The sequence below is a fragment of the Sturnus vulgaris genome, chromosome 36, assembly GCF_052056855.1.
Source record: "Sturnus vulgaris isolate bStuVul1 chromosome 36, bStuVul1.hap1, whole genome shotgun sequence".
NCBI lineage: Eukaryota > Metazoa > Chordata > Aves > Passeriformes > Sturnidae > Sturnus > Sturnus vulgaris.
The window spans coordinates 45,206-59,205 of NC_142278.1; the positions used below are offsets into that span (position 1 = coordinate 45,206).

The 14,000-nt window shown below is 66.4% G+C and overlaps 3 protein-coding genes across 3 annotated transcripts in view; all 3 read left to right on the plus strand.

Moving 5' to 3' along the window:
- The first annotated feature begins 199 nt into the window (after positions 1-199).
- On the plus strand, positions 200-8,409 carry KIF1C (kinesin family member 1C). The gene is made up of 22 exons (XM_014893882.2): positions 200-330; positions 1,409-1,532; positions 1,782-1,858; positions 1,929-2,108; positions 2,193-2,258; positions 2,668-2,846; positions 2,933-3,044; positions 3,608-3,685; positions 3,776-3,841; positions 3,964-4,039; positions 4,118-4,196; positions 4,301-4,422; positions 4,640-4,752; positions 4,866-4,945; positions 5,188-5,263; positions 5,358-5,437; positions 5,548-5,642; positions 5,929-6,012; positions 6,251-6,413; positions 6,511-6,568; positions 6,800-7,420; positions 7,663-8,409. The coding sequence occupies exons 2-22, from the start codon at positions 1,427-1,429 to the stop codon at positions 8,170-8,172; spliced, it is 3,021 nt and encodes a 1,006-aa protein (XP_014749368.2). The 5' UTR covers positions 200-330; positions 1,409-1,426; the 3' UTR covers positions 8,173-8,409.
- A 113-nt stretch (positions 8,410-8,522) lies between these two features.
- Positions 8,523-13,625, plus strand: PCOLCE (procollagen C-endopeptidase enhancer). Its single transcript, XM_088155223.1, is given in 10 exon segments — positions 8,523-8,931; positions 9,334-9,451; positions 9,980-10,238; positions 11,309-11,386; positions 11,676-11,800; positions 12,163-12,299; positions 12,698-12,855; positions 12,858-12,968; positions 13,132-13,305; positions 13,398-13,625. Coding segments are annotated over 10 exon segments (1,434 nt in total). The 5' UTR covers positions 8,523-8,800; the 3' UTR covers positions 13,541-13,625.
- Positions 13,621-14,000, plus strand: part of LRCH4 (leucine rich repeats and calponin homology domain containing 4) — a 2,696-nt gene continuing 2,316 nt past the window's right edge. The window contains exon 1 of the mRNA XM_088155291.1: positions 13,621-13,629. Within this exon, the coding sequence (XP_088011417.1) occupies positions 13,621-13,629 (9 nt within the window). The remainder of the gene's footprint in view (positions 13,630-14,000) is intronic.

Genomic DNA, 14,000 nt, shown 5'->3' on the forward strand with positions numbered 1-14,000 from the left:
GAGAAAAGCTTGAGTAAAAATCGAGGAAAACCCTGAAGGAAAAAGGAGAGAGAAATGTGAGGGGGAAACTGGGAAATCGTGAGGGGAAAAGGCGGGAAAAGCCGCCCCGGCTGCGGGCCCCGTCTGTGCCGCGTTGCCCCTTTAAGAGGAGGCGGGGCATCGGGCCCTGCCCACGCGTCACGCCGCAGGCCCCGCCCCCCCGGCCGGCCCAGCCCCGCCGGGCCCGGGCGCGGCCGCAGCCCCGGAGCCGCCGCGGAGCCCCCGGGCGGGGACAGCGCCAGCGCCGGCCCGGGAACCCCCGGGCTGAGGGGATGCGGCACCGCGGGGCCGGTGAGCGGGAGCGGAGGGGGCGTGGGCGCAGGTGCAGGTGTGGGAGGTCTCGGGCCTCGGGGAGCAAATTCAGGGGTTTCCCAGGGGCTACGGGGCGGTAGGGGCAGGTTTAGGGGGGTTACAGGGGGTCCTTGGGGGTCCGAGGGGTGTGAAAAGTGGGTTTAGGGGGACTCCCGGGGGCCTAGGGGTAGATTTAGAGGGGCTGAAGGGTGGTTTGGGGGTGCTGGTGTAGGGGGTGTCACGGGGGTCCGGCGGGGCTCAGGTCCCCAAAAGGGAGGTCTGGGAATCCTGTAGGGGAGTTTAGGGGGTTGTAGGGGTATAGGGTTTAGAGCGAACACAGGATTATAGGAGTAGGTTTAGGGGAACTATGGGGGAAGTTGAGGAATCTCAGGGCTCCTGCGCAGGTAGGGAGCAGGTGTAGGGGTCCCACGGGGGGTTTGAGGGCTGTGAAGGGTGGAGAGAACGAGTTTATGGGGTGACATGAGTGTAGAGCCGGATTTACAAAAGCTGTAGCGGAGTTCGGGGTGTCTCGGGGCGTCGGGGCAGATTTAGGGCTGGAATCGGGAGTTGACGCCGGCATTGGGGTCTCTGGGGTTCACGGGGGTCACAGCCTTTGTTTTCCATGGTGAGGGGGCTCAGGCGCGGGGATGGGACCCCCGCATTTTGGGGGCGTCAGTGACAGTCGGGGGCGGGGTGTCATGTGCTGTTTACGCTGACCTGGAATCACCCGGGAACAGGTCGATCCAGGGGGGCTTCTCACTCCCCTCTTCCTCTCTGCCTACCCCGAACCCCACCCTTTGCCCCCCAGCCCTGACCTTTGACCCTGCCAAAGTGCCACCTGCGCTTTAGGGGTGCTGGGGAGGGTCGGGCTGGGGGCTCTTTCATCACCACCTTACTCGGCACCGCCCCGGGTTATTTTTAGGGCTCTCCTTGGGCGGGATTGAGGGAGGGACACGGATCCAGCCCCCCCTTCCCCTGCCTGCAGCCCCGGCTGGGGCGTTGCTGGGGGTGGGCGTGAGCGGGGGTCCCCCACACCTGGCAGAGGGGTCCCGGGGGTGACGTTCCTCTGTCGCGACAGGGTGAGGCTGTCTCGGGCATGGCGGGCGCCTCGGTGAAGGTGGCGGTCAGAGTCCGGCCCTTCAGCGCCAGGGAGAGCAGCCGCCAGGCCAAGTGCGTTATCCAGATGCAAGGAAACACCACCTGTGAGTGGGGGTCGCGTTGGAGGAGGGTCTCGAGAGGGAACAACCACGGGGTTGGGGGATTGCGGTGTGGGGACCCCCCCCTCCTGTCCCCGTCCTTGTCCCGTGCTGGCCTCGGGCCCGGAGGACCAGCTGCCGCCGGGCTAAAAATAGCAACGGAGAGGTTTTTGGGGGGGTGACGGTGCTGTGGACGTTGAGGGTGACGTGGTGGGGGGGGGTCACCCCAACCCCACCGTCACCTCCCCACCCCAGGCATCACCAACCCCAAGCTCCCCAAAGACGCCACCAAACACTTCACCTTCGACTACTCGTACTGGTCCCACACCTCGGTGAGTGCCGGGGCGGGCGTGGGGGGACTCGGGGGGAACTCTGGGGGTCCCTCACTCACTTCCCCTGCAGGAGGAGGACCCCAACTTCGCCTCGCAGCGCCGGGTGTACCAGGATATCGGGGAGGAGATGCTGGCACACGCCTTCGAGGGCTACAACGTCTGCATCCTGGCCTACGGCCAGACCGGCGCCGGCAAGTCCTACACCATGATGGGGCGGCAGGAGCCGGGGCAGCGCGGGATTATCCCGCAGGTTCGGGGCCTGGGGGGGCTCTCAGGGGGCTTGGGAAGGGCTGGAGCCCCCCGCAGCCCCCAGCTCAACGCTGCTCACCTGCAGCTCTGCGAGGACCTGTTCGCCCGCATCGCTCGGGAAGGGTCGCCTGAACTTTCTTTTTCTGTGGAGGTGAGAGGAATTTGGGAGTTTGGGAAGAGTCTCCTGAGCTCTCCTTCTCTGCGAGGGGGGTTTGGGAGTTCACATCACAACCCGCGGCTGGCAGATCCCCCCTGAGCAATTTGGGTGTTCAGCTCCTGCAGACTCACCCCACACCTCCCACAGCAGTTTGGGGACTGACCTGCCACCCATCCCGACATTTAGGGGGCTCAGCTGTCCCCCCAGCCCTGCAGTTTGGGAATTTCCCCCGCCACCATTTTGGCAATTCCTCCCCCAAGATCCCCATCAATTTTGGGGTGTTCCCCCAGAGTTGGGCTTTCGCTTGACCCTCGTTTGGGTCCTTCCCCCCCTCCGCTTTGTGGTTTCACCCCCTAACCTCCATGAGTTTTGGGGGTCCTCCCGAGCGTGTTGTGGCCCCCAGGTGAGCTACCTGGAGATCTACTGCGAGCGGGTGCGGGACCTGCTGAACCCCAAGAGCCGTGGGGGGCTGCGGGTGCGGGAGCACCCCCTGCTCGGGCCCTACGTGCAGGACCTGTCGCGTCTCGCCGTCGCCTCCTTCGCCGACATCGCCGACCTCATGGACAGCGGCAACAAGGCCAGGTGTGGGCACGGAGGGGCACAGAGTTCACCCCGACCCCCCGAACGCCCCTCTCAGGCACCGAGGGTCCTCCCAAACTCCCCCGCAGGACCGTGGCAGCCACGAACATGAACGAGACCAGCAGCCGCTCGCACGCCGTGTTCACCATTGTGTTCAGCCAGCGCCGCCAGGACCCGCTCAGCGACCTCACCACGGAGAAGGTCAGGGGAGCCCCAGAGTCACCCCCTAAATCCGCCCCACCCCCCAGCCTTGGATCACCCCAAAATGCCCCTGAAATCACCCGCTGCAATCTCCCGAGTACCCCCGAAATTCACCGTCACCTTCAGCTGGTACCACTGCGACTGCTGAGTGATCTTAGTTCAGGGAATTTCCTGAGACTCCTCCGAAGTCACCGCTAAATCCCACCTCCCAAATCACCACCCGAATCTACCCCTAGAGCCCCAAAATCCAGCCCCTAAAACCACCTTCGAAATTCCCCGTCACCCATTGTTCTCTCTGAGTTACCCCAAAATCCCTGCTGGGTTCCCCCAAGCTCCTGAAAATATCCCGAAATTCCCACTAAAACCTCCAAGTCCCTCCCAAACATGACCAAATTTCCCCCCTAAACTCGCCCACAATTCTCTCCCTCAAATCACCCCCACAATTCCACAAAGCCCCCGCAAGCCCCCCCCCCAGATTCCCCCCCCCCCCCAAATTCCCTCACACCCCCATTTCCCCCCGGAATTCCCTCCTAGATCCCCCCAAATCCCCCTGCCCCCCCCAGGTGAGCCGCATCAGCCTGGTGGACTTGGCAGGCAGCGAGCGCGCCGACGCCTCGGGGGCCAAGGGCATCCGCCTCAAGGTGAGCAGTGACGCCCCGCACCCCGCAAAGAGAGGGGGCGACTCCCCCCAGAGCCCTCCTGACCTTGCTCCCCCTCCTCTGTGTCCCCAGGAAGGCGCCAACATCAACAAGTCCCTGACCACTCTGGGCAAGGTCATCTCTGCCCTGGCCGAGGCGGTGAGTCCGGGGGTCACCCCTCTCCCTGCACCCACCCTCGGGGATCCCCTGATTTTTTATTTTTTTTTTTTTGGGGGGAGCCCTCACGACCGTCCTCTTCCCTTTTCCCCTTTCCCCAACAGACCAGCAAGAAGAAGAAGCCGGATTTCATCCCGTACCGGGACTCGGTGCTGACATGGCTGCTGAAGGAGAACCTGGGTGGGTTTGGGGACGAGTGGGGGGAGCACGAGGAGATTTTTCGGGGCTCCCGGCCCCCACTGACGGCGTCCCCATCAGGCGGGAACTCGCGCACGGCCATGATCGCGGCGCTCAGCCCGGCCGACAGCAACTACGAGGAGACGCTGAGCACCCTGCGGTGAGCGGGGGGACCCTGGGGGGGGGTCCTCGGTGGGTTTTGGGGTGTGGGGATGGGGGGGAGCCCAGCCCTGATCCTGCCCCTTTTCTCCCCCTGACCCCCAGCTACGCCGACCGCACGAAGCAGATCCGGTGCCACGCCGTGATCAACGAGGACCCGAACGCGCGGCTGATCCGGGAGCTGCGGGAGGAGGTGACGCGGCTGCGGGAGCTGCTCAGTGCCCAGGGTGAGGGGCTGGGCGGGATTTGGGCTCTGGGGGTCAGATTTGGAGGATTTTGTACGGGGGGACGGATTCGCAGAGGGGTTTTGGGGGGAGAAGAGACTTGGGGGCAGGGCTAAGGTGGGGTTTGGGGGCACAGCTACGGTGCTGGGGAGACAGTGAGGGGTTGATATGGGGGTGCAGGAAGCAACGCCCCCCACACCGAGCCCCCATCTCCCCCCAGGTCTCCCCGACACCACCCTCTCTACCCCCCCTGCCGCAACATCCCCCACCCTCAATGGGGATTCGGGGCTGGAGCCCCCCCTGGGCCCTACTGAGGCCATGGAGCGACTGCAGGTGACCCTAAAACACCTTCCGGCCCCTCCCCTGATCCACAGGGACCCGGGGGGGTCTGTGACCCCCTCCCCCAAACTGCAGGGGACCCCCCCACAATCGTTGCTCTCTCGCAGGAGACGGAGAAAATCATTGCAGAGCTCAACGAGACGTGGGAGGAGAAGCTGAGACGGACGGAAGCTCTGAGGCTGGAGAGGTGAGGGGGCCCCAAACCCCCACCACGGCCCCCAAAAACCTTCCCCAACCCCCGCAAATAACCTGAACCCCCCCATAGCCCCACCGTGGTCAACCCTAATGCTCCTTACGAACCCCCCCAGTGCCCCCATAGCTCCCCAAACCCCACCACAACATTTCCTAAACTCCCCCAGACCCACTCCAAAGCCCTCTGGGCCGCCCCAGGCCCTCTCATTGCCCCCATATTCGCTGTCCCTCCCCCAGGGAAGCGCTTCTGGCCGAGATGGGGGTGGCTCTGCGGGAGGACGGCGGCACCGTTGGCGTATTCTCTCCAAAAAAGGCAAGTCAGTGGGGGCTGGGGGGGCCCCACCATGAGGGACACCCCCCCAAACCCTGACTCTGGTTTTATTTTTGTGCCCCTCTTCCCACAAAAGACCCCGCACTTGGTGAACCTCAACGAGGACCCGCTGATGTCCGAGTGCCTCCTGTACCACATCAAGGACGGTGTGACCAGGTGAGTGTTGGGGGGGGGGGGGGGGCTGTGGCACCCCCAAACCCCCTCAGGGCCCCCTCCAGGCCTCTTGGGCTCTCCCCCCCAACTTGCCCTGTGCCCCCTTCTCCCAGGGTGGGCCAGGTGGATGTGGACATCAAGCTGTCAGGGCCGTTCATCCGGGAGCAGCACTGCCTCTTCCGCAGCCGCCCCGACCCCTCGGGGGAAGGTATGCAGCTCGCGGGGCAGGGGCGCCAGATTTTGGGGTGCCCCACACTTTCCCAGCCCCCTCCTGGCACGCCTTAACTCCTCTTTCTCCCCCCTTCCCCAAAATGCTGTCACTGGAGCAGGTCACCATGGCCCTCCCAGGTACCGCTCACCCCCCGTGCCGGCAGGACAGGGAGGGTGGTGGGGCTGGGGGGAGATTTGGGGCAGCTGGGGATGGGATTTGGGGGTTGCCCCGCCTCAGTTTAGCAGGGAGGTGACTCGCCTCCCGTCGTTGTTCCCTCCTGAAGTTGTGGTGACCCTGGAGCCGTGTGAGGGGGCTGAGACCTACGTCAACGGGAAGCAGGTGACGGAGCCGGTGGTGCTCAAGTCGGGTAGGGACCCCCAAACCCCCCCCCCAGATCCCTGTGGCTCTCCCTTGAACCCTCTCAAAAATCTCAGCGTGCCCCCTAAATTCCCCTCCACCTCCCACAAATCCTGCGTGGCCCCCAAATTCTGTCTCGAATCCGTTATGACACTCTCGAACCCCCATTTCCCACTGAAATCCCCCAAAAACTCCCTGCGACCCTGCCTCAAATCCCCCCGTGACCCCTCCGACCCCCCCCAAACCAGGCCACCGCCTCATTTTGGGGAAGAACCACGTGTTCCGCTTCACGCACCCGGAGCAGGCGCGGCGGGAGCGGGAACGGGGGGCGTCCCCCGGGCCCCCCCCGGACTGGAACCTGGCGCAGCGGGAGCTGCTGGAGCAGCAGGGCATCGACATGCGCCTCCAGAGGTGGGGACACTGTCTGGGGACGCTCGGGGTCCGCCCCAGGGATAGTTTGGGGGGGCTCACTCTGTGTGTGTGTGTGTGTGTGTGTGTCCCAACCCAGGCTCCAGGACCTGGAGAACCAGCCCCAGCTGGAGAAGGAAATGTCTGAGCAGCCACAGGTGAGGGGGCCCTGGGGATCATTTGGGAATTCTGGGCGTCCAACAGGTGTCCCATAGATAGTCCCTGAGTGTCCCAGGTGCCCCCCAGCTCCTCTGGATGTAGTTGGGTGGCCCCTGGGTCCCCTCCTTGTCCCGGATGTGTCTCGGGGGTCTTCTGGGGATCTCTCGGGGATGTTCTGGGTGTCCCTCGGGGCTCCCACGTCCCTCAGCGCGTCCCCCGTGTCCCCGCAGCCCCCCGCCGCTGACGACCCCCCGTGCTACGAGGCCGGCTGGCGCCTGATCTCGTCCCTGCGCCAGGCGCTGCCGGCGCCCGCCGTGCGCTCGGTGCTGCGCCGGGCCGGGCTCCCGCTGCCGGCACCGGGCAAGCGCCGGGAGCCGCTGCGCGTTTACCAGATCCCGCAGCGCCGCCGGGGCTCGCCGACCCCGTCCTCCCCGTCCTCCGCGTCGCCCTGGGTGACCATGGCCGACCTGAAGGCTCAGGCCGTGCGGGAGCTGAGCCTCGAGGTGGCCCTGCGGGAGCCGCGGCCGGCGCGGCGGGAGCTGGAGGCGCTGAGCCTGGCGCGGCTGCGGGAGCTGTGCCGGCGCCACGGCAAGCGCGAGCCCACCGAGCGCGACGGCTGGCGAGCGGTGGCCAGGGACGTGTGGGACGCCGTGGGCGGCGGCGAGGAGGACGAAGGGGGCGGTGGCCCCGGCGGCGAGCAGGTGAGCGAGGTGGAGGGGCTGCGGCTGCACCTGGACAGGCTGGCGGGGATCCTGCGGGAGGTGAAGCGGCAGAACAGCGCCAAGGACGAGCAGATCCGGGCCCTTCGCGACCGAGTGGGGCAGATGGAGCGCGTCATCCCGCTGCCGCCGGTGAGGGGGACCCCGGGCACCCCAGAGCCTGACCCACAGCGCCCCAAAGAGCCCCTGAGCCGTCGCCACCGCACCCCACAACCCCCTCACACAGACCCCAGCTGCCCCACACAGCGCCCTGACGCCACAAATCCCCCCCCCATTCCCATCCCCTGACACCCCCAAATGCCCCTTCCCCCCCACAACCCCCTCTCTCTGCCCCCCCAGACTCCTCTAACCCCCCCTCTCCTCCCCTCCATCAGGACGATGGTGACGAGGCTGAGCCGCCCCCCCGAGAACCTTCCCAGGAACGCCCCCCGGACGTCCCCCAGCCCAGCACGGACGGGGGCTCTCCGCCCCCTTCGCCCCCGTCGGCGGCGGCGGCGCGGCTGTGCCGGCTGATGGAGCAGGACCCGGCGTTCCGGCGGGGGCGGCTGCGCTGGCTGCGCCAGGAGCAGGCCCGGCTCATGGCGGGGGGCGGCCCGCAGACCCCCCAGGGCCCCCGCCGAGCCCCGCGCTTCCACCCGGCCCCCCAGGACTCCAAGCTGCGATTCCCCTTCAAGAGCAACCCCCAGCACCGCCTGGCTTGGGGGGCCGGGGGGGATTCCCCCCAAGCCGAAAACAGCCCCCCCCCGCCGCCCCCTCCCTCGGGGCGGCCCCGCCGGGGATCCCTGGACGGGGGGTCTCCTCCCCCCGCCGCCGGCACGCCCCCGTTCCGTGTCCGCCGCCAGCGCTCGGCTCCCGACCTGAAGGCGCGGGGCCCCATCCCGTAGCGGGTGTGGGATTTTGGGGACACGCCCCCCCCCCCCCCCAAAATGGACAATCACGGCCTCTCCCCTCCCCACAATCGGGGGCTCTCCCCGCCGGGGAGGCCCCCAGCTGCTGTCACACTGCCCCGCCCTCCCCGCGTGTGTGTGTCTGTGGGAGGGGCCCTCGGTCGGGAGAAGTCCCCTTCTAACAGGGGAGCCCTTAATTAATGGCGATCCCGCTAATTAAAATGAAGCGCCTCATTTCTGGGCGGGGGGCCCCCCCCTCCCCCAATCTGGTGCCTCCTCTCTGCTGGCCCCGCCCACTCCAGCCTGGCAGCTCCTGGCCACGCCCCCTCGGGGCGGAACCGAGCGGTGTCTCCGCCCATGTGTCGAGACCACGCCCCTTTCTGAGGCGGCGCTGGTTGGCTCCGCCCCTCTCCATTTATGGGCGAGTTGTGGGCGTGGTAATTGAGAAAGTCCCGCCCCCTTCGCGGGCAATGCGGAGCTGGGTCGTGCGTCCCGCCCCCTTTGGGGCGTGTCGCGGCCAGGCCACGCCCCTTCCCGTTCATTGCCGCCCCCCCCCATCCCTCCCCGTACCCCCGGTCCCCCCCCGGCCCCGTTCCGGCCCCGTTCGCCCCGGCCCGGCCGCGCCATGAGCCGCCTCGGGCCGCCGCCGCTGCCGCTTCTGCTGCTCGGGGCGCTGGGTGCTCTGAGCTCAACCCCGGCCGCGGGGCAGGACCCGGCCCCGAGCCCCCAGCCCAGCGCCCGGCCCAATGCCAGCAGGTAACGGCACCCCCGGGACCGCACGGGACCGCCCCGGGACAGGACAGGACACGGAACCCCCGGGACGGGACCTCCCCCAGAACGTGGCACCCCGGGACGGGACCGACACCCCCGCAGACAGGGCTTGGCCCGAGGCGGGGCATTCCCAGGACGGGACACCCTCGTCCAGGACCCCCTCCCGGTCCCGGACACCCCCCTGGGCACCGGAACCTTCTTGCTCCTCGGTCCGGAGCCCCAACCACGGGCTAGGAGTCTCCCTCAGACCCGGGATTGCCCCAAGACTCCCCGGAACCAGGATCCCGCACATCCCGGGACCCCTGTCCGCGGATCTGGGATCCCCCCGAGCTTGGGTTTTCCCCCGCTCCGGGTCCCCCGTGACCCCCTCCACCCGTGTCCCCCCAGGCCGGTGTTCCCGGTATTCCCGTGCGGGGGGGACCATCGAGGGGAGTCGGGGTTCATCGCCAGCGAGGGCTTCCCCCGGCATTACCCCCCCGGCAGCAACTGCACCTGGACCATCACGGTACGGACCCCCCCGGGGCACCCCGAAACCCAGGGACGCCCCCCAACCTTCCCCCGTTAACCCCAACCCATCCAGGGACATCCCAACCCTCCCCGGGGCGCCCCAGAACGCTGGGGCTCCCCCTTGGCCGTCCCAGCTCTTCTTTCCCCCCTCGTGTCCCCAGGTGTCCCCGTGTCCCGCAGGGGACTGAGGGACAGGTGGTGACGCTGCTCTGTGTCTCCCACGTGTCCCCCCGATGTCACTTTGTGCCGCCCCCACCCAGAAACCCGAGGGCCAAGTGGTGTCCCCAATGTCCCCAGAGTTCCTGATGTCCCCTAATGTCCACCCTGGCCCTTCAACGTCCCCATGTCCCCCCCGGGTCCATGAAGACCAGGTGGCGGCACCCCAAACTGCCATCTGAGGGCCAGGTGGTCTCACCCCAAATTCCCCGCGTCCTCCCCCGCGAGGACCAGGGGGTGACACCCCAATGTCCCCAAAATCCCCATCGCCACCAAGGGCCGGGTGGTGACCCCCCCCGATGTCCCCTAGGTCCCCGAGGGCCAGGTGGCCACCCTGTCCTTCCGCGTCTTCGACCTGGAGCCGGACCCCCTGTGCCGCTTCGATGCCCTCTCGGTGTTCGGGGGCCACGGCCCCGGGGCGCCGCTTTTGGGGCGCTTCTGCGGCACCTTCCGCCCGGGGGCCCTGCGGGCGCCCCAAAACCGGCTCCGGCTGCACATGGAGAGCGACGGCGGCACGGCCGGGAGGGGATTCCTGGCCTGGTTCAGCGCTGGCAGCCCCCCAAGCAACGGTGGGTGAGACAGGGGCTGGGGGGAGACCCCCCCCCAAAAAAAAAAAAAAAAAAAAAAATGAACGAAGAAAGGGGAGGGAGCACCGCCGGCGGGGAGCAGGGACAATCCCACGGGGACACCCCCAAAACCACCCAAAGAGATCCCTGGAGAACTCCAAATTCCTGCAGCAGCATCCCCAAAGTCTTGTGGAGACCCCAAACTCCCAAGGAGACCCCCGAGGGACCAAAATCCCTTCCAGGAAATCTTGGGGGTCCTGGAGTGAGAGGGGAAAAGAGGGAAAAGCTGCAGGGGGAGAGGGAACTGTGGATTTGGGAAAAGTGTGAGGAGGAAAACAGTGAGAATGAGGAGAAAGCGTGAATGGAAAAGGAGGGAAAGGTGTGAAAACAGAAGGGAAAAACCCCGATGGGGAAATGGGGGGAAAATGTGAGGGGGGAAAAAAAAAAAAAAAGAGAGGGAAATGAAAGAAACGTGTGAGGAAGAAATGGAAAAGGGTGGAGAGGAAATGGAGGGAAAGTGTGAGGAGAAAACAGGGAAACGAGGGAAAAGTACAAGGGAAGAAAGGAGGGAAAAGCTGAGGAGAAAAGGAGGGGAAAGTGTGAAAGGAAAACGAGAAGAAAAAGAGGAAAAGAAAAAATGAGGGGGGAAAACCGAAAAGAAAAAGAATTTAAAAAAAAAAACTGAGGGAAAAATGAGTGAAAAAAAAGTAAAAGTTCGAGGGAAAAGCCAAAGGAAAAAATAGGGCAAAGTGTCAGGAAAAAATGAAGGAAACGATGGCACAAAATGGAGGGAAAAGCTGAGGGGGAAAGAGGGACAGGGAGCACTGCCAGTGGAGAGCAGGAGACCCCCAAAACCACCCGGACCCCCACGGACACCCCCTAAATCCGTATGGAGAACCCCCAAAACCAGGTGGAACATCCCAAACCCCCCCAATCCACCGTGGAGCCCCCCAAAAATCCCTTGAAAAACTCCATAGAGACCCCAAAACTCCCCACGGAGACCCCCGAAACCACCCGGACCCCCCCCCAAGACCCCCGCAGGCCCCCCCCAATCCAGCCCAACCCTTTTGCAGGACCCCCCCAGGGACGGCGGCGTTCGGGGGTCTTTAATAAACCCCATTTTTTCGGGGAGTCCTGGCACTATTTTGATGGTGAGTACGACCCCCCCCCCCCCCCCCCAATCCCCCCAAATTTACAAAAATATTCCCGGGGGGGGGGGTCTTGCTCCCCAGATTCCGTCTCCTCCCTCCAATCCCAGGGTGGTTTTGGCAGGGTCTCCCCCCCCACACACACCCAATCTCCCCCCCAATTTTGGGGGGTCTCAGGGACAGAGGAGATGCCGGCGGTGTGGGAAATGGAGGGTGGGGGGGGGGGGTGTGTCCAAACGTGTCCAAAAATGTGACCCCGCCCTGCTCACCCCCCCCCCCCCCCCACCACCAGAGCACCAATTTTGTGGTGGGCGGCTGGAGAAGCCCCAGGGGAGCCTGAACACCCCAAACTGGCCAGAGGAGAATTATCCCCCCGGGATCAGCTGCTCCTGGCACATCGTGGCCCCCCCCGACAAGGTTTGGGGGGTCCCGGGCGGGTCGGGAGGGGGGGGGGGGAGGAGGTTCCGAGGGGGTTCGGGGGTCGTTTGGAGGCGTCAGGAGGATTTGGGGAAGGGATTTGGGGGATTGGGGGGGGTCAGGGGGCTTGGCAGGTGTTTGGGGGGGTTTGGGGTGGGGGGCAGGAGGGATTTGGGGGGGGTCACAAGGGGATGGCGGGGGTGGCTGAGGAGAGACCGGGATGGTTCGGGGAGACTCTGGAGAATTTGGGGATGGGTCTGAGGGGGTTGAGAGAACCCGGGGGGGGGGAGAGGTTCCGGAGGATCCAGAGGGATCCGGGGCCGGGGGTTTGAGCCCGGATTTTATTGGGGGGGGGGGTTCAGGTGGTGGAGCTGCGGTTCGGGAAGTTCGACGTGGAGCCCGACCCCCACTGTCGCTACGATTACGTGGCCGTGTTCGAGGGGGGGGCGCGGGACGACGCGCGGCGCCTCGGGCGGTTCTGTGGGGAGGAGACCCCCGGGTGAGCCCCCCACGAGCTCCCGCAGCCCCCCCAGACCCGGCCGAGCCCCCCCCCCCAGCCTGCCTCAACCCCGTGTGAGCCCCCCCAAACCGTCCCGATCGCTCCTCAGACCACCCCGATCCCCCTTAAATCCGCCCTGAGCCCCCCCAAACCACCCTCGACAGCAGCCTGTTCCCCCAGACCACCCCCAGACCACCCCCCAAACCCACCCGGGACCCCCCAAACCCCTCCCGACCCCTCCGAATTCCTCCCGTTCCCTCCAAACCATCCCGACCCCTCCGGATCCCCCCCCAGGACCCCTGCGAGCCTCACGCTGACCCCCCCCAAACCCCTCCCGACCCCCCCCAAACGCCACCCAGGACCCCCGAGAGCCCCCCCTGACCCCCATGTCCCCCCAGCCCCATCGTCTCCAGCTCCCCGGAGCTGCTGGTCCAGTTCGTGTCGGATCTGAGCGTCACCGCCGACGGCTTTTCGGCCACCTACACCCTGCGGGACCGGGGCAGCGCCCCCGAGACCCCCCCCACAAAACCCCGGGGCGGGGGGAAGGGGAAGCCCCCCCCAGCCCCAAGGTGGAGCCCCCCACGGCCCCCCCAGCTTTGGGCACCCCCTGCCCCCAGCGCTGCCGCCGCGCCGGGACCCTCCAGAGCAACTTCTGCAGCAGCGATTTCGGTGAGAAACACCCCCCCCAAAAAAAAAATGAGGGGCGGCGCCCCGGAATGGGGCACGGGCAGTGGAGAATTCCCCAAAAACAGGAGGGGGAAAGGGGGATTGCGCCCTCTCAATCCAAAGGGAGGTTTTGGGGAGCCTGACCCCCCCATTCCTGTGCCTGCAGTGCTGACGGGGACGGTGAAATCGGTGTCGCGGGGGCCGCCCCAGGAGCTGGGCTGGGCCGTGGTGTCCGTCCTCAGCCTCTACAAGTCGGGGGGCCTGGTGGTCCCCCAGCCCGCCAAGGGGGCCACGCTGCGGCTGCAGCTGCCCTGCCGCCTCTGCCCCGCGCTCAAGAAAGGTGGGTGCGCCCCCCGGGGTGGGGGGGGGTGCCTGGAGGGGTCTCTGCGCCCCCCCCAAGGTGCTGACACCCCCTCCCCAAATCTCTCCCAGGCTCAAGCTACGTCCTGATGGGGCGGCTGGGGGAGGACGGGGGAGCCCTGCTGCCCCCCGACGCCTTCGTCGTGCCCTACCGCCCGCAGCAGCAGCAGATTTTGGGGAACCTCAGCAAGAAGCCGTGTCGGGGGACCCCCTGAGACCCTCCCCCGGGAGCTCCCCCGGCCACCCCCGCGCTGGGGGGACGCCCCCCGCACATATGCAAATAAAGGGTGCAGAGATGGAGCGTGTGAGTGAAGGTGCTGGGGGGACCCCCGCCCTGCTCCGCGCTCAAGGGGGGCGCACAGACTGGGCCCCCCAAAATGGGACCCCCCGTTTAAATGGTGCGGCTCCTTTAAGAGGGGCAGAGAGCGGGGTTGAAGAGGGGGCGGGGCCAGGACTGGGGCGTGGCCCCGACAATCGAAGGGGCGTCGCTTACCTCGGCTCCGCCTCTGATTGGCTCCTTTGCGCCTTGCCTGCTTGTCAATCATTGCTGTTAACTCCTGATTGGTGGATCCGCCACTCCCCGTCCGCTCCCAGAGTTTTTACGATCCGGCCGCTGCGTCAAACACCATTGGTTGTTTACACGTCAGTCCCGGGCCCTGCTCCCGCCTCCTCGAT

Excerpts from the sequence above, each read along its gene's own strand:
- KIF1C (XM_014893882.2), top strand. The coding sequence starts at position 1,427 with ATGGCGGGCGCCTCGGTGAAGGTGGCGGTCAGAGTCCGGCCCTTCAGC. Across the intron at positions 4,040-4,117 it reads GCTGCTGAAGGAGAACCTGG|GCGGGAACTCGCGCACGGCC; the intron begins GTGGGTTTGGGG and ends CGTCCCCATCAG. Across the intron at positions 7,421-7,662 it reads GCGTCATCCCGCTGCCGCCG|GACGATGGTGACGAGGCTGA; the intron begins GTGAGGGGGACC and ends CCCCTCCATCAG.